This window comes from Falco punctatus (assembly GCF_963210335.1).
Source record: "Falco punctatus genome assembly, chromosome: 8".
Taxonomy (NCBI): domain Eukaryota; kingdom Metazoa; phylum Chordata; class Aves; order Falconiformes; family Falconidae; genus Falco; species Falco punctatus.
In genome coordinates, this window is record NC_137588.1 from 63,431,815 (window position 1) to 63,459,585 (window position 27,771).

The window sequence follows — 27,771 nt, forward strand, 5'->3', positions numbered from 1 at the left end:
GGGGCCGAGCCCCCGCCGCGCCTCCCGCCGGCCGGGCGAAGGGCATGCCGGGAGCCGCCGGCGCCGGGCGGAGGCGGCCGGACCGGGCTGTGGCCGGCTCCACCTGAGGGGCCTCCGCCTGCAAACCCCACCCCCGGCCGCTCCCCCGCCACTGAGGCCCGGCCCATGGCGAGGCGCTCGGCGGGCTGCGCGGCGGCGCGGGGCGGCCGCTTCCTACCCGTGCCAGACGGGCCCGCAGGTAGCGGCGGCCGCAGCTCGGCTGCGCCATGCGCGACTACGAGGAGGTGACCGCCTTCCTGGGCGAGTGGGGCCGCTTCCAGCGCCTCGTCTTCTTCCTCCTCAGCGCCAGCATCATTCCCAACGGCTTCAACGGCCTCTCCATCGTCTTCCTGGCCGGCACCCCCGAGCACCGGTGCGCCGTGCCCCGCGGGGCCAACCTGAGCGGCGAGTGGCTCAACGCCAGCGCCCCGCTGGAGCTGCGGGGCGGGCGGGCGGTGCCGAGCCGCTGCCGCCGCTACCGCCTGGCCGCGCTCGCCAACTTCTCGGCGCTGGGGCTGCGGCCCGGCTCCGACGTGGAGCTGGGCTCGCTGGAGCTGGAGCCGTGCCTGGACGGCTGGGAGTACAGCCGCGATGTCTACCGCTCCACCATCGTCACCGAGGTGCGGGGGCGGCGGCGGGGCGCGCTGGCAGCGGGGGGCGCGGGCGGGCGGCCCAGGCGGAGCCAGGGGGAAGCGGGCAGTTACCGGGGCACAGGGGCGGCGCCCCCGTGGCTTGGGGCATGGCCCCGCTGTTCGGTCGGGCGTGCTGCCTTCACACTGAGATCTTCTGTCTGCTTCCACTTGCAAAAGGAACCTCCAAGTGCCTCAACCAGCGCGGCAGCGGTGCGGGAGCTGCCGGGCAGTGCAGGCACCTCACCTGGCGTGTCTGCGGGGCAGGGAGCAGGGTCAGCACAGGGACGGCGCGTTCGGCTCAGAGACCTCTCTCAACTCGGGAGATCGACTGGGTGGTAGTAGATCGAAAAGGTGGGCAGTAGAAGTCACCCTGAGTTGTGCAGGATGCAGCAAGCCGGCAGCCCTGGTCCGATGCTGTGTCCAAAAGGATCCTGGTGGTTGCTGAGCGCCTGCAATGGCCCTGCTGTGGCCGTGCCCGTGGCTTCTGTCCCCGCACTCACCTGTGGGCCAGGCCGGCTTCGCTGCTGCTCACACGCCCTCCAGTCCAGTCTGCGCCAGGGCCCAACCAGCGCTGCGCCACCGGTTCCTCCTGTTCCAAGAGAAAGCTGTGCAGCCCCCCAGGCTGGGTTCAGATACGAGGAAATGGACTTTGAGGAATACTTGAATTTCAAAACATGTATGAGTTTATTTTCAGAAAGTTGTACAGCCCCGTTGCCTGTTTGTGCCCATGGATAAATTTGACAGAGCTGGAACTATATTTGCTGTTATTTGTTGCTTTGCAAAATGGGTGTTTGGATAGTGATGGGTGTGAGTGCTTAATGACCAGAAGCTGATCTGAGCACAGAAATCCTCTTCAGGAGGGCTGGGGTGAGGAAGGGAGCAAGGGAGAGGAGCCACAGCAGCACAGGGAGGCATGGAAGTGGTGACACTGGGGTTGTTGGAAACTTCCCTTGAACACGCGCAGCAAGGGCTTGAGTGATTCTGACAAGTGGCACAAGGCATTGCCTCACCTGTCTCTGAAGAACTGCTGTTTTCCTCGATAAGAAAGCTGTTCTGAATTTCTAGATCCTGGTCATTGCTGAAATGCACTGTTGTGAAAGGCTGAGCTGCTCTTGGGGCAGTGTAAAGAAATTGGCATCTTCTCGGGGCAGTCTCACTCAGCTGAATGTACAGGTTTCATTCCAAGTGCCTTACTGTAATGGTTGTCCAGGCTTAGATGTGGCTTCAGCCAGTACTTTGTCTTCAGAGTTGCTTCCCTGAGCTATGGCCTACTGTAAATTAAGATGTCTTGAGCTATCAGGGTATTGTCCAGGAGTCTTATGATCTATAAAAAACAGGAGCTGCTAACATTTTACGGAGACTCCCCAGAAGCTCTGGCCCGTTGTCTGTATGGTTTGGCAGATGTTCTGTGTCTGTGGGAGGTAGTGTTTGTCTGCCCAGACATCATGCACTGAGGCAGTATTTTTTTTCTCCTTTAATATTAATGCTTCTGAGGGAGTTTTGCAAGAACTGTGGCCTTTCACATACTTGTAGGTTTTTGGTGTTAAACTTGTTTAATTTCTTGGCTTGGTGCTGCTGGTTTTATGATTAACTAATCTTGTGTTTGGTTGCATATCTCTAACTTGTTGAATAATCATGAGGACCTTTGTCCCAGATTTCCGTAGCCAACACCAGGAGGGGGAAGGGGGGATTTTTTTAAAGAAAGCTTTTTGCTGAATCTCTTACGACTCTAGGGAAAGGCCTCATTTATGGTTCTGCTTTTCAGGAGAGACTTAAAACATTCAGTTCCCTCTCAGTTGGAGAGGCTTCCTTTTCTCACACAGGCTAACAACAGTATGTTGTTGTTAGCCAGTCTGCAGTATTTAACCAGCTCCCCTGTAACAAAATCCCTTTCTGTCTCTTGCTGTTTGAAATGCTGTAGCTCAGGGGATAAGAAAAGCTTTACTTTGGCTCAAGAAGCCATTTGTGTTATTCCTATTCCTCCATAAGTCCCATAAAAAAAGAATGTAGGAGTAATAAAAGTTTGTATGTGGTAGTAAACGGAATAAAGCTGGAGTAATTAAGGGAAAAGGCTAACTTCTGCCTATTGTGGCTGTTATGGGGCTGTACTGAATAACTGGGAATAGAATTGAGCAGTGGAATTATTAAGAGCATGAATGAACTGGAAATATGATGTGATGAGGAGATGTTAGACAACATAGTCAAAACATTTTAGTCCATACGGGAGTAATTCTTACTTACTGAAGCATAAATAGACAGTGTATTTTGTATACACGTATCCTTTGTCAACCTCTAAAAATGTATTGCCTTATTCATCAGTTTGAAATCAGAGCAGTGCAGGTGCTGTACTCCAGAACTGCGTGTTTTATGCCTGTTGTGCTCTTAACAAGCTTCAGCGACTGTTTGGCTTTTGCAGAGGAAGGATGCACGTGGTGGGAATTGCCAAGTGTCCTGAGGCTTGGTGCAGGGCTGGTGCTCTGTCATGCAGGGACATGCAGAGAGAGTAAGTTCTAGGCAGTTATGAAGGCTCAGAAGTTTCCATTCCCTGCACACCAGGGATTCAAGTGCCCTGCTGTATTGTCAGAGCCCTGTCCCTGAAGGTCAGCGGGCTATGCCAGAAGACCTTCGGGAAACAAGTGGAGAGTGCAGTGGTGACACCTGGAATGACACGAAGAGGCACTGTGATACAGCTGTCAAACCAGAGGTTTCAACGTTCACTTTTTGTTGGAAGGCAGAGAGATGCATTTTTTGCTTTACCATAATAAAAACACAGGCTCATGCTAGACATTGTAATTTATGGAATAATAGAATGGTTTGGGGTTTGAAGGGACCTTAAAGATCATCTAGTTCCAACCCCCTGCCATGGGCAGGGACACCTGCGGATTTTCTAAGAGCAGAGCTAGGAGCTGAAGTGTAAATCAAGCTCGTGTCATCCAGGTTCAGCTCTCACTGAACTCTTCATTAGTGTTAGCCACCCCCATGTTATCTCTCATCTTTTAAAACAGGTGCATTCTCTTTCTTTCTGTAGGTTAATAACTGCTTATTTTTCTGGCTGAAGTTCATACTGACAGCTTTTCAGCCCCAGGTGCTGATAAAGTTATGGAAAGACCTTTAGGTGATTTGCAAGTATAAAATCTTAGTATTAATACTCTTGTCAGAATAAGGGAAAAAAGGTCTAGCTTTCATTTAAGAAGTAAATACAAATAAATGTCTGACATGTACAGAAGTACTTGTAAAATACTGAGGTTTTAAAGGTGTGGTTTAAGAAGCACGTCATGCAGGACTCCTCAGAATTCTACAAAGTGCAGGGTCAGAAATGTGCAATTGATATAGTTTAATGGAAACAATGCTCTTTTAGAGGTACCATGGACAATTAATGATAGGGTAATGTTTTCATTATGCTGTCTTTACCTTTAATTTAAAACTCAGCTCATGTTTCTCAGTTTCTGATGTCTGTGCCTTGTTTCCTTTTTCTCCAGTCATCTCAAAAATCTGATATATGGGGGAGGGTGAAGTTTCTGCACTGGAATTATGAAATATTTGGCACCTTCCTTCCTGTTCTATGCAAGTTTTACCTCTGTCAAAATTTAAAACAACTACAAGGAGAAAAATTGAGCGGAATCTATATTTTGTAGATACAGACCTCTGTTTACATTTAGCTGATAAGCTTTAATGTAACATCTGGAACTTCTAAGTATTTGAAATATACAAATGTATTTTCAGAGGAAAGGGTGTTTAATAACACTCATAGCTTTCAAGTAAGAAGAGGATATTTATATGGGTACGGGCAAGACCAGATTCGAAGGTTATGAGATGGTGAGGTTTTTTTGTTGTTGTTGAACCTGCCTCTACTTGTGGAGAGAAGCAAGTGGCAGGAGAGAGTACAGGATATTGGATTAGTTTCAAAAATTTTTGCTAACATGTTGATTTTGAAAAGAAAATATTAGTACATGGAACTATCCCACTTCATTTTTCTATCATGTGTGTTATTCTTGGCAAGAGACGAAAACAGTTTTTTTGGGGGGGGAAAGAGTGGGAGGACATGATACATTGTAGCTGTAAAAAAATTCCTTTTCTTAAAAGGCTTTTGCTTGTAACACGGGTGTAACCAAGTAAGGCTATTAAAGTTACTGTGTTTGTCATAGTTCTTCTTTGTTTAGGGTTCTCGTTAATGGTGTTAGGGAAGTGGGAGTTCTCCTGTGGTGGAACAGTTCTCTATAATCTGAGAAACATGCTTTTTTCAAGTGAGGTCTTAAATTATGTTGTTGGTGGTTTTGCAACTACTTCTGTAACTTTCCAAACGTACTTGGTAGTGGTGTGTATTTGGTGGTGGTATGTATTTGTTTGCTGCGATGCTGTATTGCAAGAACTTCTGAAGTTTTCAAGAGCACGCCTGTAATTAGACTTGCAATCTCCATGTTATGATGCATTAAAAATATTGGGCAAATTTTATGTTTAAATAGGATACAAATCTTGTTACTAGCAACTAGAATGTTATTACTTCCTGGTTTGTCATTTCTTGCAAGATGATACAATTGCAGTGAAAGTGAAGCAGGATAAGGGACCTGCATCAGTGACTGGATGAGAGCCATTGCAGGATTTACTGTTAGTAATTCATGAAGTGCCAGCTCTCCTTTCGAGGCAGGTGATATTCTGCAAGTGCAGTGGAAGCAGAGCCTGTACACAGGAAATTACTCTTCAGCCCTGAAGGTTTTAAAGTGCCTAGAGATCTTCGGGAATTATATTTTTTACTTGTATAGTGGTATCTTCAGCTGGACTTGGGGCATTCTGTCTGCCTAAACTTGCCTTGCAATTTTTGTTTGATGCTGTTATTTTATGCTTTTAATGTTGTTCCACAGCTTGTAGTTAAAATAATTCAAATATTTCATCTTGGAGTCTGAATTTTGTTGTGATTGCAGTTTGTATGAAAACTGTAGGGTAGTTTTCTGTTTGGGTTGAGGTGTTATATTAATGTTCAGTTTAGTATTGGAAAGGTGTAAGAAGGAACACAGGAAACACTATTCTAGCAAGATAAACACACTTCTGTGTATGCTGCTTAGTGTAATTCTGGATAAACCTGCATTAATATTTCTTGTTCAGGTTGTATTGTGATAAAAGACTGGAAGCTAATAAAATGTGGTTGGGAAGGACCTTGTGTTTGTGGGAGGGAGAAGATCCGAGGGAGTAGGTTGTTTTTTATTCTTCCCAGTTTTGTAACTGGGCTTGCCTTATAGCAAGAGATTTGGATATGTGGTTCCAGGTAGCTGACTTGCTGTGTAAGAGATGAAGCAGAACTTGGAAAGGATTCTCCTAAATACATGCTTAAGTGATGACTGTGAATACCTAGGACGGTTTCATACTCTAGTCCCAAACCTGTGCTCGAGAAGTAATGGCTTCAGTCCCTCTGCCTTCTCCCCCAAGCTGTCTGGATTTCCTGGTCGTTTCCATAGCCTGTCTTCTTTTCCCTGTCCCCTCTTTCCACCTGTCCTCACCAGCAGCTGGTATCAGCCAGGAATCGCTTACGGAGGCACCTATCTCCCCATGCATCTTGACTCCAATGTGCAAGTGATTATTGCTACTAGGTGTGAGGCTGCTGACAAAGATGTAACTCAACCTGGTGAATTGTTTGGGAAGTAGCTAAAGCACAAAATATCTGCAAGCTGTCTGAGAAAGAAGATAAGTTTAAGCTGCAACAGAGGATGTCCTCTTCTAAAGGTATAATAAAATTGAGTGAGAATGCTATGTGCTGTGCCTTGAGCATTGGGTACCAGTGTTCAGCAGCTCGGTTCTTTGCAACATCAGCAGCTGCTCTTTGAAACAAAGCTGAAATGTTTTTCTCCTGTTTGGAGCCCTGATACCTTGCTGAGGTTAACCTTATCTCATTCACTGGGGCAAAGGCCATTAGAGCTAGCAGGCTAACTCAAAGGACACTAAGAAGTGAAAATAGCACATGATTTTAGAGCACTGGGTCACAGTATACTGTGTCCAAACAGCACTGCCAGCAGCATGTTTCTATCAGTAACTACTCCTGGGACACTCGCTCTTTGCAATGCTGGTCTTCTAACAGTAGTACTTTGGTGACTTCTTTGTGGGCAATGTGTAGTTGAGTGAAGGGTGTAGCTGCAGGATGGTTCTGGGAGCCTCTGCCACCACCACTGACAAGAAATATAGTAGACTTTGTTGGTGAGTCATTAAAAAGTTGAAGACTTCAGCATTCGTTTACCTGGGGCAAGGGGTAACAGACCTTAAAATCCCTTTGTTCTGATGGTTGTGCATCTATGGAGTCTGTAAATAACTGGTATTGCACAACCAAAGTCATTTTCCTTGGAAACCTGATACTGAAGTTCACTTCGAGGCCTGGTTCAAACGGTCTTCAGCATAATGGTTCCTAACATTGCTGTAATAGAGTGGACAGAAAAACAAGCTGATAATAATTGCCATGTTTTAAGGACCAATGTGTTTCCACCTACCAATGCAAGAAGCTATTGGCAGAACAGTGCAAAACATTTCAATACCATAAACTTTTTCAAGCAATGTCTCTACCTCAGTGGTCTGAAGAAAATGTTTGTTGCTGGGCACAAGCATGCCAGCATCTGGAAAGCCAAATGTTGCACAGCCTTGTGCCAAAGCACAGGGTGTAAGATGAAAGGAGATGACTAACTTGCAAGCACAGGGTGAGCAGCTGGAAAATAATGACTTATTTAGTAATGATAGATATAAATCACCGAGCTAGATGTTTGGCTAGTTAGATTTTAATTCTGTTTTTGAAGGTGTCTGGCTCCAGTAGCTCATGTAAAGATAATTCTTTGTGAGTAGACGAGTCTTTATTAATACAGAGTTAGTAGTTGTGGTATTTATTTTCTTGGTTAAGTGTTGTCATATGAGGGCATATGATAACCACTGAAACCTTTGGCCTGTATAAATTTGATAATGATCTTTTGTTACGTATTTCCAAGTTGCCAAATACAATTTGCTGAAGCTTTCTGGCTGGATTAGCCTCTGTGGTCGTCACAGAATTGCCTAAACTTTCTTTAATCTATAATGTAGTACAACTTCTGTTCAGTAAATAGAGATTTAATTATAAATGTTAATTGCAGATTTTAATCCAAATGTTACTGATAACTATAGTAAGTTACATCCCTTACATGAGTGGTATAAATTTGTTAGCACATTAGGAAGCCACAGTTCTGAAAGGAACTTCCATGATGATGCATAATTGATAGTGTCGGTAGGATTTGTTGGAGCATTGCACTGAGCACTGGTGCTTGTGCTTGAGGTGGTGTGAGGCTGGAAAGGTTTGGGGAATAAGTGCAAGAATAATGTCAATGGGTATGAAGTCTGATAGAAGGAGATATTTTTTTCAGACACGAAACCAGTCAGATTTATCAAAGGAGAGGTTAAGAAATGACTTGCACCTTTTCCCAATTTGTAACTGTATTCATTTTGTTTGCTTCTATGACCGTAAAAAAAATAGTAAAGATGGACATGAATTCATAAGATAGCCCAAGGCTGGCAGCTGAAGTTACACAAACACCGATGAAAGTGCAGCCAGTATGAATGAGCATCATTCACCTCTAGAAGAACTTCCAGTTCTAGTTAACTGGATGCTCTTCCATGAAATAGGTGGTGGCTCAGTTGAGTTTTGCCTTTGGGATCACAGAGTGGAAGGCCATTGCTGGTGTTGTTCGTTCAGTGCAAGGTTTTTAGTGATCCTCCAACCTTAAAACATACATTAGGATGTAGTTGTAGCGTGAACTGTTAACAGACTGAGGGCTGTGAGGCTCCTGGAGTCAGAGGCATTATGCTAAGGAGGCAGGGCTGGCGGACAAAGCAAAATGCTGTCAGGGGACCATGGACAAGGTGTGGATGGCAGAGCTGGGACGTGCAGCAGCTGGGTTTCTTATGGGGTAGATCAAAGCATTGATGAGTGTTCCAGTACAAATTTAAAAAAACTTAAGAGTAAAACATGCTATACTTACTAATTTGTAATTGGGGGGGCAAGGGGGATTAATTATTAGGGTCAGGGTGAATATCTTTGTTTCAACCTTTTAATACAGATTAAAAGTTTCTGTCCCTCAAACATCAGAAGGGGCCCTGTGGGAGCTGTTTGTGTAATTAAGTTCAGGAGGCTTTGGCCTCACATCAGAAGCATTGGGTGCCTCCAAATTCCTCTCCTGTGGGGCTGCAGCACCTCCTGCCCCCAGCACGCAGGCTGCTGGGCAACATGGTGGGACTGGGAGAGCACTGGGAACTCCTCCAGCCACAGCATAGCAGTGAGGTAAGGGATGAGGTGTCCCTGCTGGGTTTTGTCCTTCTAATATTTGCACGCTTTTTTCTCCCCAGATAACCAAAATAAAATTAAGAGTCTTTCAATAATAGCTGTTGGTATAGGTACAAAAATAATATAAGTACTGCTTCAAAAATACCAGACTGAAATGGGTAGGAGATTGGAAACTATTGCAGTCTTCATTTAAAAAATATATCTTGTTTTCTTCTTCTTCTATTACTACGTTTTTTGTTTTGTTTTAATTTTGGAAATTTTTGTTTGTTTGGTATGTATTTCTATTTGTATTCCAGAGATGATAATGATGTTAGTTAGGTTCTCAGTGAGGAGTGAACAGTCTCCAGTCTCATTCAGAATGGTATTAAAGTATTTTTTCTATATTCTTGTTTCCATAGTTCAGTATCTCTTATATTAGAAATGTGAAATTTTAATGGCAAACTTAGCCGCATGCAGGGAAGTTTGGAATCTATTCTGACTCCTTCCAAAACCAGCAGAACTGCAGCAGTTTAAGGGGCTGCAGAGCCTTTGAAAGGGACCTGAACCAAGCGCATTATGAAATAATTAGTTACCATCACTTGTACACGTGTAGGTGAAATAGCACAGCCATCACCTGTGTAAAGAAAGCCACATGGGTCACAGCTAAAGGTAGTGTTGGGGCTGCAGCTGGATGGTTTCCGAGATGGCTCAGGGTGGTGGCCCTTGCCCATTGCTGCTGGGCATCCCTTGCCGTTACTTTCATGGAGCTGCATCCGTGCAATAGGTTAGTTATTTGTTTCTCTCATGGAGGTTTTCTGTCCAAAGGGTATGTTTTCATCTGGGCTGAGCAGGAAGAGGAGATCCTGTTTGTTAAAAGGCTTTCGTGTTCTCTCTCCTTGCAGTGGAATCTCGTATGTGACGACGACTGGAAAGGACCCCTGAGCACCTCCCTGTTCTTTGTGGGCGTCCTGCTTGGATCTTTCGTATCGGGACAGCTTTCAGACAAGTAAAGTATATATATACACCAGAGCTGCTGGCTCTTCATTTGTTGCTGTTTTGTAAGCAATTCTTGTGTGTGAAGTTTTTTGTAAGTGTCTTTCTACAGCTACTAACATGTCTTTGTTCTGTGACTGGCTAATCTGAATGTAGACAGAGTATAGACTAAAGGTCCTGCACTAGAACAGAATGTTACAAAGACTGTTGGTGGGTGTTACCTTTATCTGTTTATTTTTTCAGTGAAATCACTTCTCAAGCAAACTGGTTTTATGCCAGAAAGCAGGTGTAAGAGATAAGTTTCATGTGGAAAAAATCAATCAATGGCATTCTTTTCTAATTACTTTGGACTATGTTCAGAGAGATCCCTAAGGCTTGTTTTCCTTTCTTTGAGGTCAAACTTAAAATTCTTTTTTTTTTTATAAACACACATAGCTTCTCTTCCTCATCATCAAATGCAGCATATAAAACCAATGATCTGCATTTGTAGAAGCTGAAAAGCATGAATGCTGTTGAGCTGTACTCCAGAGAACAAAGGCTTCTTTATCAGTACAAACATTTTTTTTAAAAATATAAAATGGAAGACACCATTAATTTTTGTGATCTTGACTGTTTGTTTCTTTGGGGTTTTTTAAGCTCATTTTTTCTGATTCTCTCCCTGGGATTTGCTGTGCAATGCTTTGTGTGCTGTCTTCCTGATTCTCAGAGAACAACATGTGATCCTCTAATTTGCTGATTTACTTGTAGAGTTCCTATTTTTTGGAAACATAATCCCTATGCCACAAATCTTGTAGCATCATTCAGGGCCTTTATGTTGTTTCCTGCTCATCAGGTTGGACCAATCTTGAGCTTGGAGGCAGTGAGCCTTGAAAATGAACCAGCTCTCCTGGACTTCTCTCCAGATCCATATGCTGTTGGATTTTTCCAAATAGATCCCTGATCAGGCCAGTGTTTGCTCTCCCTGTGATCCTGCCTTCGGCCTTGATCCTCCCCTCGTGATCCCGCGCTTCACCATTGCGCAGCCAGCAGCCATGGCTGCTGTCGACCTTTACATCTCCGAACAGTTCTCCCTTGTTCACGAGCTTGACGTCCACCAGTCTCTCCCTTTGTCAGCTCCTCAGTCATCTGCATTAGGGAATTGTCATTGATGCGCTCCAGAAACCTCCTGGGTCTTGTCCTTCCAGCAGGTACTGGAGTAGTTGAAGTCCCCCATGAAGACAGGCTGAGAGCGCTGGGGTTGCTGGAGAAAGGGCTCCGGGGAGGCCTTATAGCAGACCTTCCCGATTTAAAGGGGCCTACAGGAAAGCAGGAGAGGGACTTTTTACCAGGGCATATAGCGATAGGACAGGAGGGTACGGTTTTAAACTAAAAACGGGTAGATCTAGATTAGATATTAGGAAGACATTCTTTATGGTGAGGGTGGTGAGACACTGGGGTGGGCTGCCCAGAGCAGCTGTGGGTGCCCCATCCCTGGCAGTGCCCAAGGCCAGGCTGGACAGGGCTGGGGGCAACCTGGGCTGGTGGCCGGTGTCCCTGCCTGTGGCAGGGGGTGGGACTGGGTGGTCTTTAAGGTCCCTTCCAACCCAGACTATTTCTTGATGGCCTCTGCCTGTGAACACAAGGCTTGCTGTGGTTGTCTGAAGAATGCCTCTTTTACCCTTTTCTGATCAGGTGGTCTGCAGCAGACACCCATAGTGGTGCCACTGTTGGTCTGCCTGCTAATCCCAACCCATAAGCGCTCAGCTTACTCGTCATCCATCCCCAGGCAGAGCTCCATGCTTTCCAGCTGCTCTCCCATGTGAGGGACAATATCTCCTCTTTGCTATGGGGAGTCTCCCGCCACTTCATCCTGGTGCTGCTGCAGGTCTCGGATGCTTTGTTCAAAAGAGCTCTCAGCCCCTCCGCTGCTGCAAGGATGCTGAGTGTCTTCCATGGTCACTAACGAGCAGGTGACACAGGAGCTGTTCTCCTGGTGGCAGAAGCCACCAGCTTCACACTTTCACAATCATGGGAGTCTCCTGCAGGTCCTTCACAGAGTGACAGAGATCCTCACCCAGTGCAGCAGCAACTAGCTCGTGGTCAGGAGTCTGCTCCAGCCAGGCTGCCTGCGGTCTTCTGCTGCCGCCGTCTGCCCATCTGGTACGGAAAGCTGTGCAGCAAGCCTGCGCCCCGCACCTGGCCAGGCACGACATTGAGACTGACAGGATATTTTGCAGGGTCCATTGTGAATGCGTCATGGCCTGCCCGAGGCTTGTGGCACCAGCTCGAGACCCTCTGCTTGAGTCTGACTTCGGAGTGGGGTGGACGTCCTGTCACAGGCTGCAAAGTCTGCTTGTGTTGTGGGGCTGCCCGGGCCAGGACATCAGCACTGACCCTTGTAACAGCTTGATGGGTTGGGTTTAGTTTAATTACTTTGGTTTGGTTTGGTTTTTAATACTTCACTGATAGAACTGCCAGAGTCCCTTAAAATTGTTTCTTTTTTTTTTACGAAGTGGAATGAAGATTGCAGCATGGGATCACTAGCTGATAATAGCATCTTACAAACCTGAGTTTTACTTTTCAGAAGCTTTCCTTTTTTTTTTTTTTTTCCCACATGCTAATCTATGTCATACTGTGTGCTCCTTAGAGGACAAGGAGCACCTAATACTCTTGCATTTTAAATATTTTGCTCCCAGTGATTTGTTTCCCTGTTCATCCTATCAGTAAGAAGGAAATAGCATTACAGCACATACTTAAAGGCAACTTAACTAGCAGCCCTTAGAATATTGTTTTCTCTGGGCCAGTGGATTTTTTCCAGTGTATTCAGAATAGCTGTGCCCGTGTCACGTTTCCTGAACCTCTGCTTTCTGCAGATATAATATATCTCCCTAAGTATGCGTGTGAGTAATCTTATTTTTCTGTTTCTGAAGATTCATTCATGCTATTGTATAATCATCTCTTTTTTTCTTCTTTTTTTTTCTTCTTTTTTCCCCTGTTTTCTTTTTTTTTTTTTTTTTTCCTCCTCCTTCTAATCTGTCCATGGAAGGTTTGGCAGGAAGAATGTGCTCTTTGCAACTCTGGCAATGCAGACTGTCTTCAGCTTCATACAGGTCTTCTCTACCAGCTGGGAGATGTTTTCAGTGTTCTTTGTGCTGGTCGGCATGGGACAGATATCTAACTACGTGGCAGCATTTGTTCTTGGTATGAAAGTCCTGCTGGGCACAGTATGTGTTCTTCCGTCTTGTGTTTTTCCTACTCCTTTTCAATACTGGCTTAGGTTGATGGCTTAGGTTGATTTGTTTTGCCAAGCAGCACTGTTAAGATGTGTCCTTACTATGCTTGGATGACTTGTCCTCTCCTTGGACATTCCTAGTTGATAGAGGTGCAATCTGAATTAATTCTGTGGCTTACCAACCTAAAAAGCAAAATGACAGAAATCAATTATTTGAAATAAAGTCCACCTTCTAGCTGGAGAGATGTATAAGACATGATTTTTCAGGGATTTCTATTGTCCGTTTTGGGGCCTAAATGCCTATTTGATTTAAAGACTTGCAAAAAAAAAATAGTAGAGTAAGCGTTATAAAGTCCTTTAAACAGCCTAGCATAAAAATTTAAATGACATAATGATTCTTGCTTTGTAGATCTTCAGTATAACTAAGGCCATATATGATCATGGGAATGTGAATTACCTGATGAATCTGACATTTGAAAAAAAAAGGGTTTTTTCATTAATGTTATTTACAGTGACCTCACTGTCCAAAGTACCAAATGCTGGCAAGAAATTCCTTTTGGGCCAGAGAAGGCCAGTGCAGCCGTGAAAGCAGTGTTCAGCTAACCTCACTGCACACATCCTGCTGCAACATCTGTAATCTTCTTTGATTTCTGTGGAAAGAAGGAAGATTATATTTCTTTCTATGTTTCTTGATTTGCAGGTCCCAAAGCATTTCAGAGGGAAGCACTGACCCCTGTTTGTGCGTTTAATTCCACTGCCAGTAGCCTGGCCTTTGTTAGTGATTCAACGTGAACTCCACGTGTGTACACCGAAAGAGTGTGAGGTTTTTTGGCTAATAGCAAAATAGTCTTTTAGAAGGTGACATGGGTCAGGAGCCTAGTTTAGGCATCTCTGAATTATTCTTTAAAGAAGCTGGTCTTTCTCCATGAGCTGGAGGGGACCTGATAGAGATGAAGCTGAGGTTAACTGTTGTGAATGTTTTGTAGTATGTCAGATGGTTTTAGCTCCTCAGGTCAAGTGTGAGATTCAAAGAAGATAAAATTAGGCAAGTATTAGCTACTTTGAGTTACAGAAATATTGTATGGCCCAGTTCTCTTCCTTCTATATGTAGAATGACCTGGGTTGATGCAGGATCACTGCGTGAAGCAGTTCTGCAGTGCCTCTAAAACTGGATGGCAGACCACGCTATATACTGGGACTATCAGTGCAGTATGTTTCAAAACCAATTCTTAGAGGTAGTTTTCGTAAGTTACTTGGTTGCTATTAAGTTAAAATACTAATCTTCACTCTGCTGTTTTGAACAGGCACTGAAATTCTTGGCCAGTCAATTCGTGTGCTGTTCTGCACACTGGGCGTTTGCATATTCTATGCATTTGGCTACATGTTGCTGCCACTGTTTGCTTACTTCATCAGAGACTGGCGGATGCTGCTGCTGGCGCTTACTTTACCTGGGCTGCTCTGCATCCCGCTCTGGTGGTGAGTATAACTAAGTTAAAAGACTTTAGTCTTTAGAAGCTCTTGTCTACAGATAAATTTTAAGATCCAGACTCCAAGCCAACCAGCCTTCACCAATGACATTCAGAAATGGGCAGATGAAGAACGGACATTGTGTCTTTTACTCTTCCCAGCTGTTTAGCTGCAAGTCCACAGCTTTGTGGGTGATCTGATTCATGCCTGGAAAGCCTACTCTTCATTTTCTGTAGGCTTCTATAGAATTAAGTGGTGTACATGCAAATAATATAAAAAGTCAATAAACTGCATCCTTCTGCACTGACCTGTAATCCATAAGCTTTTAAAAGCAGGCCTGAACTGAGGGCAGGAGAAGACAGTTGTTTTGGGAAGCTGGGCAATGCTAGGGTGACATAGAGCTGACAAGCTACAAAACAGGACTTGCGTATCTGTGAGACTTCGTGTTTTCCTCCTGGTTAATAAGGTACTTCTAGGTGGTGTGTAAAGTTTCAGTGGTCCACACGGGGGTGGTGTTTCTTCACGTCCACTAGCATTTGTGTTGGAGATGCCATCCCGTTTTTTAGAACGTTCAATGACTGGTGAATTCTGCTTTCTGACTTGCCTTTATGTGACAGTATTTACAGTTAGTAATTTTATATGTGTTATTCTCTAAGAATACGCCTCTTAACGTACAGCGTGCTGCCTGTGTTTCACATTTCTGAATTTCTTTAAACTGTCTTCCCGTGCTTTGAAGATTTTTATTGCTTTTTTCCGAGTCATTGCTAATTTCCTCAGTACTTCTAAAACCCACAAACGCATTTTAGTCTGCTCTTGTTCAGTGTACTAGTCTGCTCTTGTAAATCTGATTTCTGTTGTCATTGCTCTAATTTCTGCAAGATGTGGCAAGTTTTGAGATTTTCATGCCTGGAACAATGTGTATTGGTGTCTGCAGCAAGTGCTTTCTGTGGAAATGTAGGCTTGTTATTCTGAACCTTTTCTGCAGGGTCATTCCAGAATCTCCACGGTGGCTGATCTCCCAGGGAAGATTTCAAGAGGCAGAGGACATCATCCGAAAGGCTGCAAAAACTAACGGCATTACAGCCCCAGATGTAATACTTGACCCTAGTGAGGTAAGAGTCATTTAGCAGTCCAGTTGTTTGTTGGACTTAATAATGACTGTGTAAAGTTATTAATTTCCAGATATGACTTGACTTAGCAATATATTACTTCTCAAATGGGTAAGAGGTCATCCTTTTTCTAAAAAGCAGAATACCCTTTCCCCACAATTCCCTTGGGAATGACAACATGCATTCTAATGCAAACATCTTTTGGATCGGTTTACAGCTGCCTCTCTCCTTTTAAACTCTAGTTTTTGTGGGAGGGTAATGAATTTGAGGTACCGGTTGCTTTGTGATCCAGATACTTGGGCTGAACAGATTTTATGCTTGTGCAGTGTAATACAGTTCTATAAAAGTTTAACACAGAACTAATCCTGGCCAGTGGCACTGAAAATAATGTTAACCTAGTTCATACTCAACTCCAATTTCTACTCCATGTTAAGGAAAGCAAAACTCGAGCATCTTTCAGGGTGGTGTAGCTAGCAGTATCTTTTCTTTCCTATCTATTTCTTCCAACATGTTTGTGTTCCCTCTGGGTATCTCCCCTTTGTCTGAGCTGTTTGGTGACCTTAAGGCATAGAAGCAGTTCCACACTCATTCAAACGTGACCTGCAAAAGTCAGACAGACAAACTGTTTGCATAATCCGGGAGAATGGATGCCTCTTTTAGGCAGATCTGTAGAATCTGTCTGGGCAGTTGCCCAGTTGTGTTCTGGTTGACAATTGACTTTGTCTTGTCATTTACATGAAAATCTCTTGCACACTCACTTGCTTTACAAGGCTTCTGTACCAGGCTAAAAGGGAAATGGCTAGCCTTTAGACTGTAGTGTGTTTGCTGTTGAGATTTAAATAGCTTCGCTGGGGTTGAATTAGCTGAGGGGCAAACCTACCTGTTTGTCCAGACTTACTTGTACATGGTAGGATAGAATCCTGGTCTTGCTGGAACAGAGTGAGACTGCCAGGAAAACCCAGACCTTCTTCTGATAGCTTTTCCCCTAGATTTTCATTAGAACGTGCCTTTTTCCTTTTTTCTTTTTTTTTTTTTTTTTTTTTTTTCTCCTTCCTTCTCACGCCCATTGCCAGCACTGCAGCAGAACAGAAAATAAGCTCTGGCTACAACATCTGCTTAAGGTCACTGTCCCTGGAATTCTCTGTCTCCCATTCTTAGAAAGAAATGCTGCTCTGTTTGCCGTCTCTGAATGGGACTGGATTAGAAGCTGCAGAAGGCAGGGGCAGGAGTAGGGATGTTGCCGCAGGGAACACTGGACAAGGGGAAGAAGTGCTGGCTTCTGCCGCAGGGTGGGCTGGAGTATGCGGTGCATGTTTACAGGTAAATAGTGGCACATCAGCTTTCAGAAACGCAGATTAACATTCCGACACTCAAAGGAAAATGAGCTCCACGAACAGGCATTGTTTGAATGCAGAACTCCTTCCATCTTTTTACTTTTTAAGGTAAAAGTAATGCTGTGGCCAAAAAATGTGTGCAAAGCTTCTCTACATCAGTGGTCTGTTTACAGTGTTCTTGTCTGCTTTCTGAAGAGCTCCAAAGCAGAAGGCTCGCAGCATCTCTTGAGTTTTTAGGAAACATGTTTATGCTGCAGAGAGGTTCTCAGAAATCCATCTGGCCCTTAGCCCTCGTGCATTTGGAACGTGAGTTTTGGACAGAGGAGCAACCCCAGCTCGTGTTTGGAATGTTCCTCAAACCCGTGCAGGTAGGGAGCAGCACCTGCGGTATTTAGACTCCAAAACCAGTTAGGATCCAGCAGGTGACTGGTTGCAAACAAGCCATGGAGCACAAATAGGGCCTGGTTGGTTGAATTATCCCATATGAGGGGGATGGAAATGTTTGCTTGATAGATTTAATGTCAAACCATTGTTTTGCCCTTAATGCCCTTCTCATAGCTTCTTGTTCTAGCTTGTCCTGCTAAGGATCATCTTGTCTGCTTATGGCTCCTAAAAGGCAGGGTTCTTTTTTCTCATCAACTGTGACGCTGAATTTTAGTGTTCCTGGTTTTGTTTTGTGGTTTGTTTGGGTTTTTTTCTCCATTTTTTTGTTTCCTGTTTGCTGGTTTCTTGGCAACAAATAGTGGCAGAACTGGAGAGTACTTAGGAAAGATCATGTGATTTATGAGAAAGGGCTGTGAGCTGTAAAGCTGCCTGCAGTCTGTGTGGGGGAGGTTTGTCTTCAGGCAGAGTGAAAGCCATCAGATGTAAAGAACTGTTTACTTTTCATAGAAAATGAAGAATTATGGAAACAAATACACTGAAACTTGGTGTGCATGAGCATCAGGTTGTTATTTTATCCTCCAGGTCTTCAGAACAGAGTATCACTCGGGAAGAATTTTCGCCTGACTTGCAGGGGTTACATGAACTTCGCGTTCCCATTAGCTCAGATAAAGTTTATGAGACATTGAGGAGATAATGTATATTTTGACTTGAGGAACAAGACTTAAGGGCCCCAAATCAGTGTCCGGCAAGTAGCTTGCTAAAAGAAACTTTGCTAACTGAATATGGAAGAGAGGTTCTTGAGGAATGAAGTTAAACTGATGGTTGCTTTTGTCTTTATTGGTGTGTTGTGCCCTGGAATACATCCAACTACTGCTGGACCAGCCTGGTGTTTTAAGGAAAAAAGTATTAAATAAGCTGAACTAATGCAGAATAGAGCATGGTATGTTAGTCCAGGCGGAAAGTGTTCCGAAAAGTGTAAAGTAGTGAGTAATTGCATTCTTTTGAAACTACAATTATAGTTTACTTTTGTTGAGAACCGTTTGCACATACCATGAAAAAGTACACAGTGCCAACAAAAGGCATTCAGTCTTTAAACATATTAAAATTTAGGTTGGCTTTCTCAGGTCACGCTGACTTAAAAAAGTCAAGGGAGAACATAATCTTTGTGTACGGTTTATTGTGCTTGCGCATAACAGGTCTGTCAGGCAAGAGTGATTCTTCTAGTTGTGCAAAGAGGAGTCTTTACTTAAATATTGTGTCTTGGCAGTACAGTTCAAAAATTGTCAAAAGTAAAAATATTTCAGTATTACCTTTTCCATTTGATAATTTTGAGCTGCTAAGATGGATGCTTATTTCTTCCTTGGTTAGATTTCTAACTGTTGATAGTGTCACAGATTCGGATAGATACAAAATATCCTATCAGAAAAAAGAATTTGTGGAAGATTGTAAGATCAAAATCTTGTTAATGTTCATACTGTAAGGCTGTTAAAAATACCATTAAACTGATGAGTAAGTAGCCTGTGATAAATCCTGAAAACATCCATCTTTTGTGAAAAATGTGACATGCTCAGAAAACTGTGGTTCTTCAGCCATATAGCGTTTATCACTTTAGCAGAGTTCAGCCATTATCAGAGTTGATAATTTGAATCATTTAGTTTGGGAAAGACTATTTGATCATCAAGTCCAACCATAAATCTAACACTGCCAAGTCACTCATCCTCTTAAATCACCCTTTACATATTTTGAAAAATCTCTCCCTTGTTACCCCTTGTTAGGGGTCTAAATTAATGTCCTGATTTAAAAAAAAAAAAAAAACCTTAAATGATTTCCTTTTTTACAATCTTACTGAGCACAAAACTTGTTTGCATGCTTCATGGGTGAGTATCTTCCATTGTTTACATGGAAGTGGTTTTATATTGAGGAGCTAGAAAGTTTCAAGGGGAAAGGAGAAGCTTGCTCCCTTTTTGCTTATATTCTTAGAAAAAGGTCTCAAAAACAGGCTGGATGATGATGGGGACTCTTCAGCTCATTAGCTGGTTTGTCTGAGTTTAAATACATTTCTGTTAGGTCCAGCATGAGGAGTCATTTACTAAATCTGTCCTGCTGCAGTTTAATCTTGTTATTTCTTGCCTTGTCTGCAGTGAACATGGAAGGACAATTTATCACTTTTTTTTTTTTTTTTTTCTGATCTTGGAAGACCATTTAAGATGCTCTTGGTCTTCTGGCCCTCAGGCTAAATAAACCTACTTCTACAGATCACGTTTTCCAAATGTCTCATCATCCTTGCTTTCTTGTCTGAGTGCAGTTGATTTCCGTGATCCTCAAGGCACAGTGCTGTAAACTGGATGCAAGAACCCTGCCAGAAGCAATATATAAATCATGAATTAATGCTATTTCTTTATAATTCAAGTATAAAAGTAACAATAAGCAGTTGTTTTGTGAAGCATTGGGCAGAGAAAACTATTACTAATTTCAGCCTAAATTTTAAGTGACTTTAAATTAGGGAGGAGCAACTACTTTCACGGGTTGTTGGCTCTTACAACTTAGAGGTGTTTCATTGAAAGTGAGGCACCTGTTTTAGCTCTGCAGTGTATGAAAATACTGATGTATAAGTTGAAGGGGGACTTATTTTCACAATAATTCTGGTTGCAAGAAGTTAATGTTCCTGTGGTTGGTTGGTTTGTTTTTCAGCTGCAAGATTTGAAGTCCCAGAAGCAACAGACGTACACCATTTTGGATCTAATGAAAACCCGAAATATCCTAACTATCACAATTATGTCAGTGATTCTTTGGTAAGCAAGTGCAGTTCAGGTGTATGTAAGCACAAAAGGAGCAAAACAATAGAAAACTGCTTTTTGACCACTTAAGGTATTCTGAAGAGATACGGACAAAACCAGCTCAAAAACCCAATGACCTGCTGGCTGAACCAACCAAATTTTTACAAACATGGTTACGTAGGTTCCTCATTTCAGTAACAGTCTAGAAACACATCTGGATTGTTACTTCTGAAGCAGTCAGACATATCCTGAATTGAGTAAGAATCAGATCAGCTGGCAGTGATGCATGGGAATCCTGCCTGATACCGGCCTTGGGGAGTGCTCTGCTGACTGTAACGAAGTCTTTTAAGAGGAATGAGTCATGCCCTGTCTTCGTGTCACCCCCACCCCCCCGCCCCCGCCAGAGATCTACTTCCCAGGGGTCTAAACACCAGGAGGCCTGACCTGGGTGGGGAGAATCTTCCCATCTCTTTTTCAAAGCTGTCTTTGAAGTTCTAATCTGAGATTTCCCTAAACTTTCCTGCTAGCTCCTCTGTCGACCTGCCATCTTCAGCTTGGTTCTGCACTAGCTGAAGTCATACTTTATGCTCTATTTGATTAAATGGTTGTTATTTTCCTGTACTGGGAATGTCAGTGAAGCTGTAATTGCTTAGAAAAGAGAAGATGGAGAGGGTAACTTAGCCTGCCAGAGGCCATAAAAATGAGCTTCTACTACTGCATGTACCTACAGTGCCCTAACCAAGAAGGTCCCTCAAGTGCTTTTGGAGCTAACTAAGTCTATTTGCTGCCTTTTTGAACAATGTTCCTGTGCTTTAGTGAGGCAAAGCCTTGGAGTTCAGTCCACCAAGCTGCCAATGTGTACAAGCCAATGTTGCTTTTTGGGTCCAAGGATGACTTGGCTAATATTTAAGCCAGATTCCCTTGCCCATCACCAAGCACAGTGTTACAAACACACTGAGAAAGGAACCTGAGCAGAAAACGGCTCAAAAAAGAAAAGTAATATTGCTTCTTTGCAGAAATGTCAGTACAGTTTCTGTATACTGTTGTCTTACCTCCAAGTCCAATTGCTGACTCTCACCTCTAATTGGAAATGAGCTAGAGCATTAAGTCTGTCCTAATTCTAAGCTGCACGGAGTAGATCAGCAGCAGGTTCCTAGGCACAGCCGATTTTCTGTCTCTGGTTGTAAAAAGCAAATGCAATATCTGTTTGAACAGCATTTCTGGTAGGAGAAGGCATCTGAGAGAAACAGTAACGTGGCAATATGTAACCCATTCCATATGCTGAAGGGCTTTTTACCACATGATAAATGAAATTTTATGATGGGCAGGAAATGTCGAACATATACAGCTGACTTACACAATCTTGCCTCCTCTTGCAGAGAAATATTCAGTGATTTGAGCAATTTTTCCACTCTTTTTACCTTGCGTATCAGTTGCCGAACCTCCTTTTAATTAATTTCCAGAAATGAAAGTATCTTGTACTGACTCACAGCAATGTTTTCCAACCCATGGTATACCGATGGCATATTTTGCGTTATGAATTGAGAGCTCATAAAAGAGGCTCTGTAAAAAAGCATGCTTGCAGATAGCAATAAATCACTTCTATGCATTGCTGAGTGTTTTGTTAATTTTGAGTAAGCAGCAGGCCTTTAAACTAATCCCTTTGCTGGGTTTTATCAGGGAGGAGGAAGTTTGGCTTCTTGTCACCCTAGGATGTGTAAATACCGTTAAAAGTTTTCCTAGAAAATGTATCAAGGTTTGCCAATGTGATAAGCTAAGGCAAACTGCTACTGAAAGTGGGTTCCAGCAAGCACCGTTTATTGTATATACAAATAACTCCTGGGAGCACAGGGCTGGACATATTGCACAGCATTGTGGAAATCATCGCCTAACTACTCTGGAGAAGAATAGCTTTAGCTGGCAGGGCACACAGCAGCGGAGGGGTTACCCTCAGCTGTATGACTGCATGCTTTGCCAAGCACATTAGGCAGGCAACTTATTTTAAGCGATTGGACTGTGAAGGCTCTTCCCATGTGACGTGAGGAAGAGCAGATCTTTTGTCAGCGATCCACTTCATGCTGTACAGTGATTTTTTTTCTCTGGGTTCCCTTGTAACATAGATGCTGAAGGAGTTGAAGTGCAGAGTGCTCTGTGCCTCAGTGTTGCACCTGAACATGTCTTGATCTGGTACCCATTATTTCCTTGTTTACCATGTGATACTTGGTGAAGCATAACCTTCTCTTCCCAGCATCTCCCAAGACACAACAGGATTTGTCTCCAAGGCCGGTTGTGTGTTTCCCTTGATCATGTGGAACCCAGATGTCATCTAGCAGCAGCACAATTAGGATGGCAGTGTTCCCAGCCCCCCGGCTCTGTCCTGCTGCACTGACCAGCCCAGGCACTGAGGCATGCAAACGTGACTTGGATGCTGCCCAGCCAGCTTGGGGCACAGCAGAGAAAGTTCCGGATTGTTTGGGTCTGCCAGGATGCCCTACTCCTCCTCTCTGACTTTATACACAAAGCATGGAGGGTAATGATCCAGAAACAATGTTCTCCACCCAGAACTCCCTGGTAAACATGATAGGAAGCTACTGTAGGCCTCGGCAGCAGTGAAATTCAGTAGTCCAAACTTTCAGCCAAAGGCTGTAACCACTAGTAATGGGAACTGCTGTATCATTGCATGAATGATCATCACTTATCTCCTGGGGTGACCTGCAGTACGGAGGCTTAGTGAGAATTAGGCAGACCCTCTCCATCAGCACAACTAGCATTGTTAATTCTGTTAATGCTGAATAGGATATTTTTAGGTTTTTTAAATATATTTTATTCTTTGAATTCAAGAGCAGCTTGAAAGGTAAAAAGCATCAGGACTGTTTAATTGTTGTCTTGCTGTTTCTGAAGTCAGCGCTTGAGCTGCTTCAGAGCTGAACAAATCTGGCAGATGCTGAGTTTGCCTTACATAGTGATTTCCGTGTTTGAGAGATGTAAGAGAAGGTCATGGCAACCTCAGGAAGAACAGAAATTTGTCTGATCCTGTTGTTCTGCTTCTTTCAGGATGATAATCTCTGTCGGTTATTTTGGACTTTCTCTTGACACACCTAACTTGCATGGAGATGTCTATGTGAACTGCTTCCTCTCGGCAGTGATTGAAGTTCCAGCCTACGTTATTTCCTGGCTGCTGCTTCGAAATCTGCCTCGACGGTATTCAATGGCTGCTGCGTTATTCTTGGGAGGCTGTGTTCTTCTCTTCATTCAGCTGGTGCCTTCACGTATGGAATCATTAGTTGATCTCAAATATGTATGATAGGTGAAGTGCAGTACCATGCACTGGGCGGATGTGGAGGAAAAGTGTCCTGAGGGGACTAAATACAGGTATCATGTCCTGTCTTAGTCCCTCTTCCTTGGTTCTCAGTGGTGCTGCACAAGGAGCTCACAGAACATGTCAATTCAGATGCATTTTTAAAGGTGGGTCATTGGCTCTGTGATGTGTTGGGATTAGCATTGTATTCCAGTTTTGCCTTGAATGTACATCCCTGGCGAGGTGCCCTGGTAAGGCCCAAGTGTAAAACCAGGACTAGACCCACCAGAATTTAGTAACTGGAGGTGACCAAAAGGCTGCAGAACTTCCTTCCCAAGCAGCTGTCAGTGACTGGCTCTTGATGTTATATTCAGGGGAGTTGTTACTTGTCAGAAACGCTTCCACAAAGAACTTACTGAATTAGTGTTGTCAGTTAACTGTACTGAATTAGTGTTGATAATTAAAATAATGGTTGGCAACTGGAAAGGAGGACGAAATAACATTTATTGGATACCGAACCATATGCATCTTTAGGCCAGTTGGATTAATAGCGTTACAGACTCATTACTGATGATGTTAAATATGGGGTGTGGGGTGGGGTGTGTGGTGTTGCTTAGCAGTTGTTTAAAAATCAAAGAATAAACAAAAGAGAATGTGCAAGAACTGCCTTGCTTATTTTGTACAGGTGATGTATGTGTTGCATTCTCTTTAGGTTTTGGGCTTTTTTCTTCTGTCCTTTTGAGTTGATCGGACAGTGATGCAATCTGTTTTGATTTTCAAATTAGCTATCCCAGTTAAAGTCAACCCAGCTTCCTGTAATTAAATTATTGACTTGTAACTAGGAATGTTAATGAGCAACCAGAGCAGGGAACCAAAAATAACTTGTTTCAATGTTTAATTTTGTTCGTTTTACTAAAAAGGAGTATATGTCATTGTTTGCAATAGCAGGCCCCTGAAATCTGAGAGGACCTTTCCAGTTCTTGTTCTGTTCTCCTTACTTTTTGCTTGGCAGGAAGCCTCATGCTCAAGAGGAAATGAAAGTTGAGTCCTAGTAATTTAAAAACAGAAAAGCCAAAACACTAACAAAAAAAACCATCCAAAAAACATTAAAAATGTTGCCCATGCTTGTAGACATGTACAGGGGAAAAAAGACACCAGATACTGGAATTAATTGGGCAGGAGTTATACAAATACAATGGAATTAAGAATTACCATGAATTGGCAGAGCTGTATGGAAGTCCTTGCTATGTTTTGATTTCAGATATCCGTGCACTATCTATTCTACTGGTGATGTTGGGGAAATTTGGGATCACATCTGCCTTTTCAATGGTTTATGTTTACACGGCTGAGCTCTACCCAACAGTAGTGAGAAACATGGGAGTTGGAGCAAGTTCTATGGCCTCTAGACTGGGCAGCATCCTCTCACCTTACTTCGTTTACCTTGGTAAGTTAACTAGTCTGTGCAGGGGCAGGAGAGATGGTGGTGGGTGGAAAGTTACCCAGATGAGTGTTCTGCCCCTGAGGGCTGTTGGGCTTTTCTACTGTTCTCTGTTTCCAGGTCCAGGTGTCTTGTGCAGCTGAAGGTAAAAATAAAGGTCTCGGCATCTCTGAGGATTGATTGTAAAGGAGAGAGACAGCCTTTTGTGCCCTGTTGAACAGGTGCTCTGAAGACTTACAATGTTACTGACTCAATAGGGACAGCTTTTATAGCTATTGTTTCCCAATAGGAAACTCTTGAGTTCCTAAAACCACATTTATAACAACATATGCCTTGAATGCCAGGCTGTGAGGGGGGTTAGTTTGCTTGGTTTTTACTGAACACGTAAATCTTGGCAGGATAAAGCCCTGTATCTAGGTACAAACATTATCAGAGACTTAGAGCTGGTGCTACCTTTTTTTTTTAATATATGTTTTTTATTCTGCTAGGTGCCTATGATAGATTCCTGCCTTACATCCTGATGGGGAGCCTGACTGTGCTGTCAGGAATTCTAACTTTATTTCTGCCAGAAAGCTATGGTATGCCTCTTCCAGACACAATTGAGCAAATGTTGTTGGTGAAAGGGTAAGTGTCACTTTCTGATCTTAACACACCTTTTCTCTGTTCCAAGGAGCGGACTTGCTTGGGTATTGTCAGAGTGAGGGGCTGGTTTTGGTAGTGTAGTTAATGCTCTGTTGAAAATATAAGAGCTTGGCTGGAATCCTGGTCCCTCTTCCCAAGTGTTTATGTTCGTATGTACATCTCTTGGCTCCAAATTTATTGTTTTACTCTGAGGACTGAATAAAAGCACGTATGGGAAATGCATTTATAAAAGTGCATTGCTTTGTAAAGGTTTAGGGACACTTTGTGGGTTATAATCTTATCTTTCTAGGTTCTGAAAATCATATAAGTACTGGTGAAGGGCTGAAATCTTCCTATTTAGTTCAACTGGCCTAAGAAGGCATTGAGAGCATTTGGCCTTTTGCCATGGCTCTGATTGAAAATGATACATAATCGTACACCTGGAGTAAGAAAGGGATCTGTCCAACTCAAGTCAACAGGGTATTAAAATTAGGAGTCTGTAATGTCAAGTAGGACTCAGGATATCAAAGGTATTTTCTTCCTCTGTTCTCTCATCTTTTTTTAAAAAAAAAGTTTTCTTTTTTCTTTCTTTTTTTTTTCTTCCCCCACCCCCACGCCCCCCCAGATTAGAATACAGGCCTGCCTCTAATGGCACAAGAGATTCCAAGGAGGAAGAAGAAAATCCAGAGATTTTTAAAAGCACAGCTTTTTGATGGAACTCCTGCGTACTTCCTGGTGGACTCAAATTTAAATGGACTTTTCTTCTATAATTCATTCTAGAAAGGGCTAGTGGCCACACTTTTTGTTCCTGTAATTTTAACCTTATTTATTAATTTAAACACTGTGTTCCGTACATTCTCTTTTTATATGAACATACATACTGTATAGCCTTCAAAGAGATTTTTCAGCCACAGTTGTTTTAATGCAGTAGTACTATGGAACAATCTGATCAATCCTTTATAACTTTTAAATGTATAGTTCAGCTGAAAGATACTTGAAAATGAGTTCAAGAGCAGGCAGGGTACATGGATTCCTCAGTGAACCTTCTCCAGAGCTAATGCACATCAAGAACTAAAAATTGCCAGAAAAAGCTGCTAATTGGGTTTGAGTCCTTGACTTCTGTCTCTGGACAGAAAACTTATTTATTATAGTTATTACAGTGAAGGTTATGAGAACATGCCTTTGTCTGATCTTAGACAAATTGCTTTGCACGTGCTGAATTTGTTAGGGAATTCTGAAAGATGCAAAGGAAGATTTTGAGAATTAATTCTAACTTGATACGTTTTAACTGAACATAGGTTGAAAGAGTTGTCTTGCACAAACTGTTTGTAGCACTGAAGTTTTGCTCACAAAATTCACTTGATTCCAATGCTGGTTTTCAACTGTACCTGCATGGTGAAGTTGTTTACATCCGACCCTGGATGTGGCCTGCTTCCAGGCTGGATTTATTTTAAATTATGCAAAAGGTTTCATCCATCTGTGGAGGGAGTGGTGTTAGTTTGGGGTTCTTCCCTTTTTGATGTGTGGTGGAAGTTTTTTGTCTAAATTGTTTTAATGTCTTCTGTGCAATTTGGATGATGGAAAACATTCTCCTGTGTTTGCTCTGTGCCTTTTGCACACGTGCACATACGCACACAATTAATATATTTGGAGATAAATGTTTGTGTTAATTTATGCCACTGCATTGACCTCGTGGTGGAATGTACTGAGAACAAAATTCAGAATGTATTTCTGACCGCTGGTTCTCAATTCTCAAGTGCCAACTGTGTGATTGCTGAGGTCTGTTACTTCACTTAGCTCATGTAATTGATGATTGTTTCTGAATTGTTTTTAAAAAAATCTTGTTGACAAGCTGCCAAGAAATTGTTCCTTGGGTTGTGGAAGCACCTGTGGCATTGCCTGTGTTTCTTTAAATACATACAATATATATGTACGCCCAGTGTTCATTTGTGCTGTTGCGACTATACTTTGACAGATGTGAGCAGTGAAAGATTTCTGTCTTGTGGCACTTATTTGTGTTTTGTTCTGTCTTGTAGAGACTTGATAAACAGAACGTAAACCTTTGTAGCCAAAGCTGTTTGGGGCCTTACTCTCTGCTGCGGCAGCTGCTCGAGGAAGTTTGGCATTTTCCTGCTGTATTTGAGTACTTAAGTGGCATCGGCTGGTTCCAGCTTTTTGTTAACCAAAACCCATATTCTGCCCTGGTAG

At 43.1% G+C, this 27,771-nt stretch overlaps 1 protein-coding gene across 1 annotated transcript; it reads left to right on the forward strand.

Annotated features, from left to right (window-relative positions):
• On the forward strand, positions 1–27,496 carry LOC308067978 (organic cation/carnitine transporter 2-like). Its single transcript, XM_080397788.1, has 10 exons — positions 1–659; positions 9,834–9,937; positions 12,950–13,104; positions 14,440–14,611; positions 15,588–15,714; positions 20,121–20,221; positions 23,261–23,475; positions 24,766–24,948; positions 25,431–25,566; positions 26,189–27,496. The coding sequence occupies exons 1-10, from the start codon at positions 267–269 to the stop codon at positions 26,274–26,276; spliced, it is 1,674 nt and encodes a 557-aa protein (XP_080253914.1). The 5' UTR covers positions 1–266; the 3' UTR covers positions 26,277–27,496.
• The last annotated feature ends 275 nt before the right edge of the window (positions 27,497–27,771 follow it).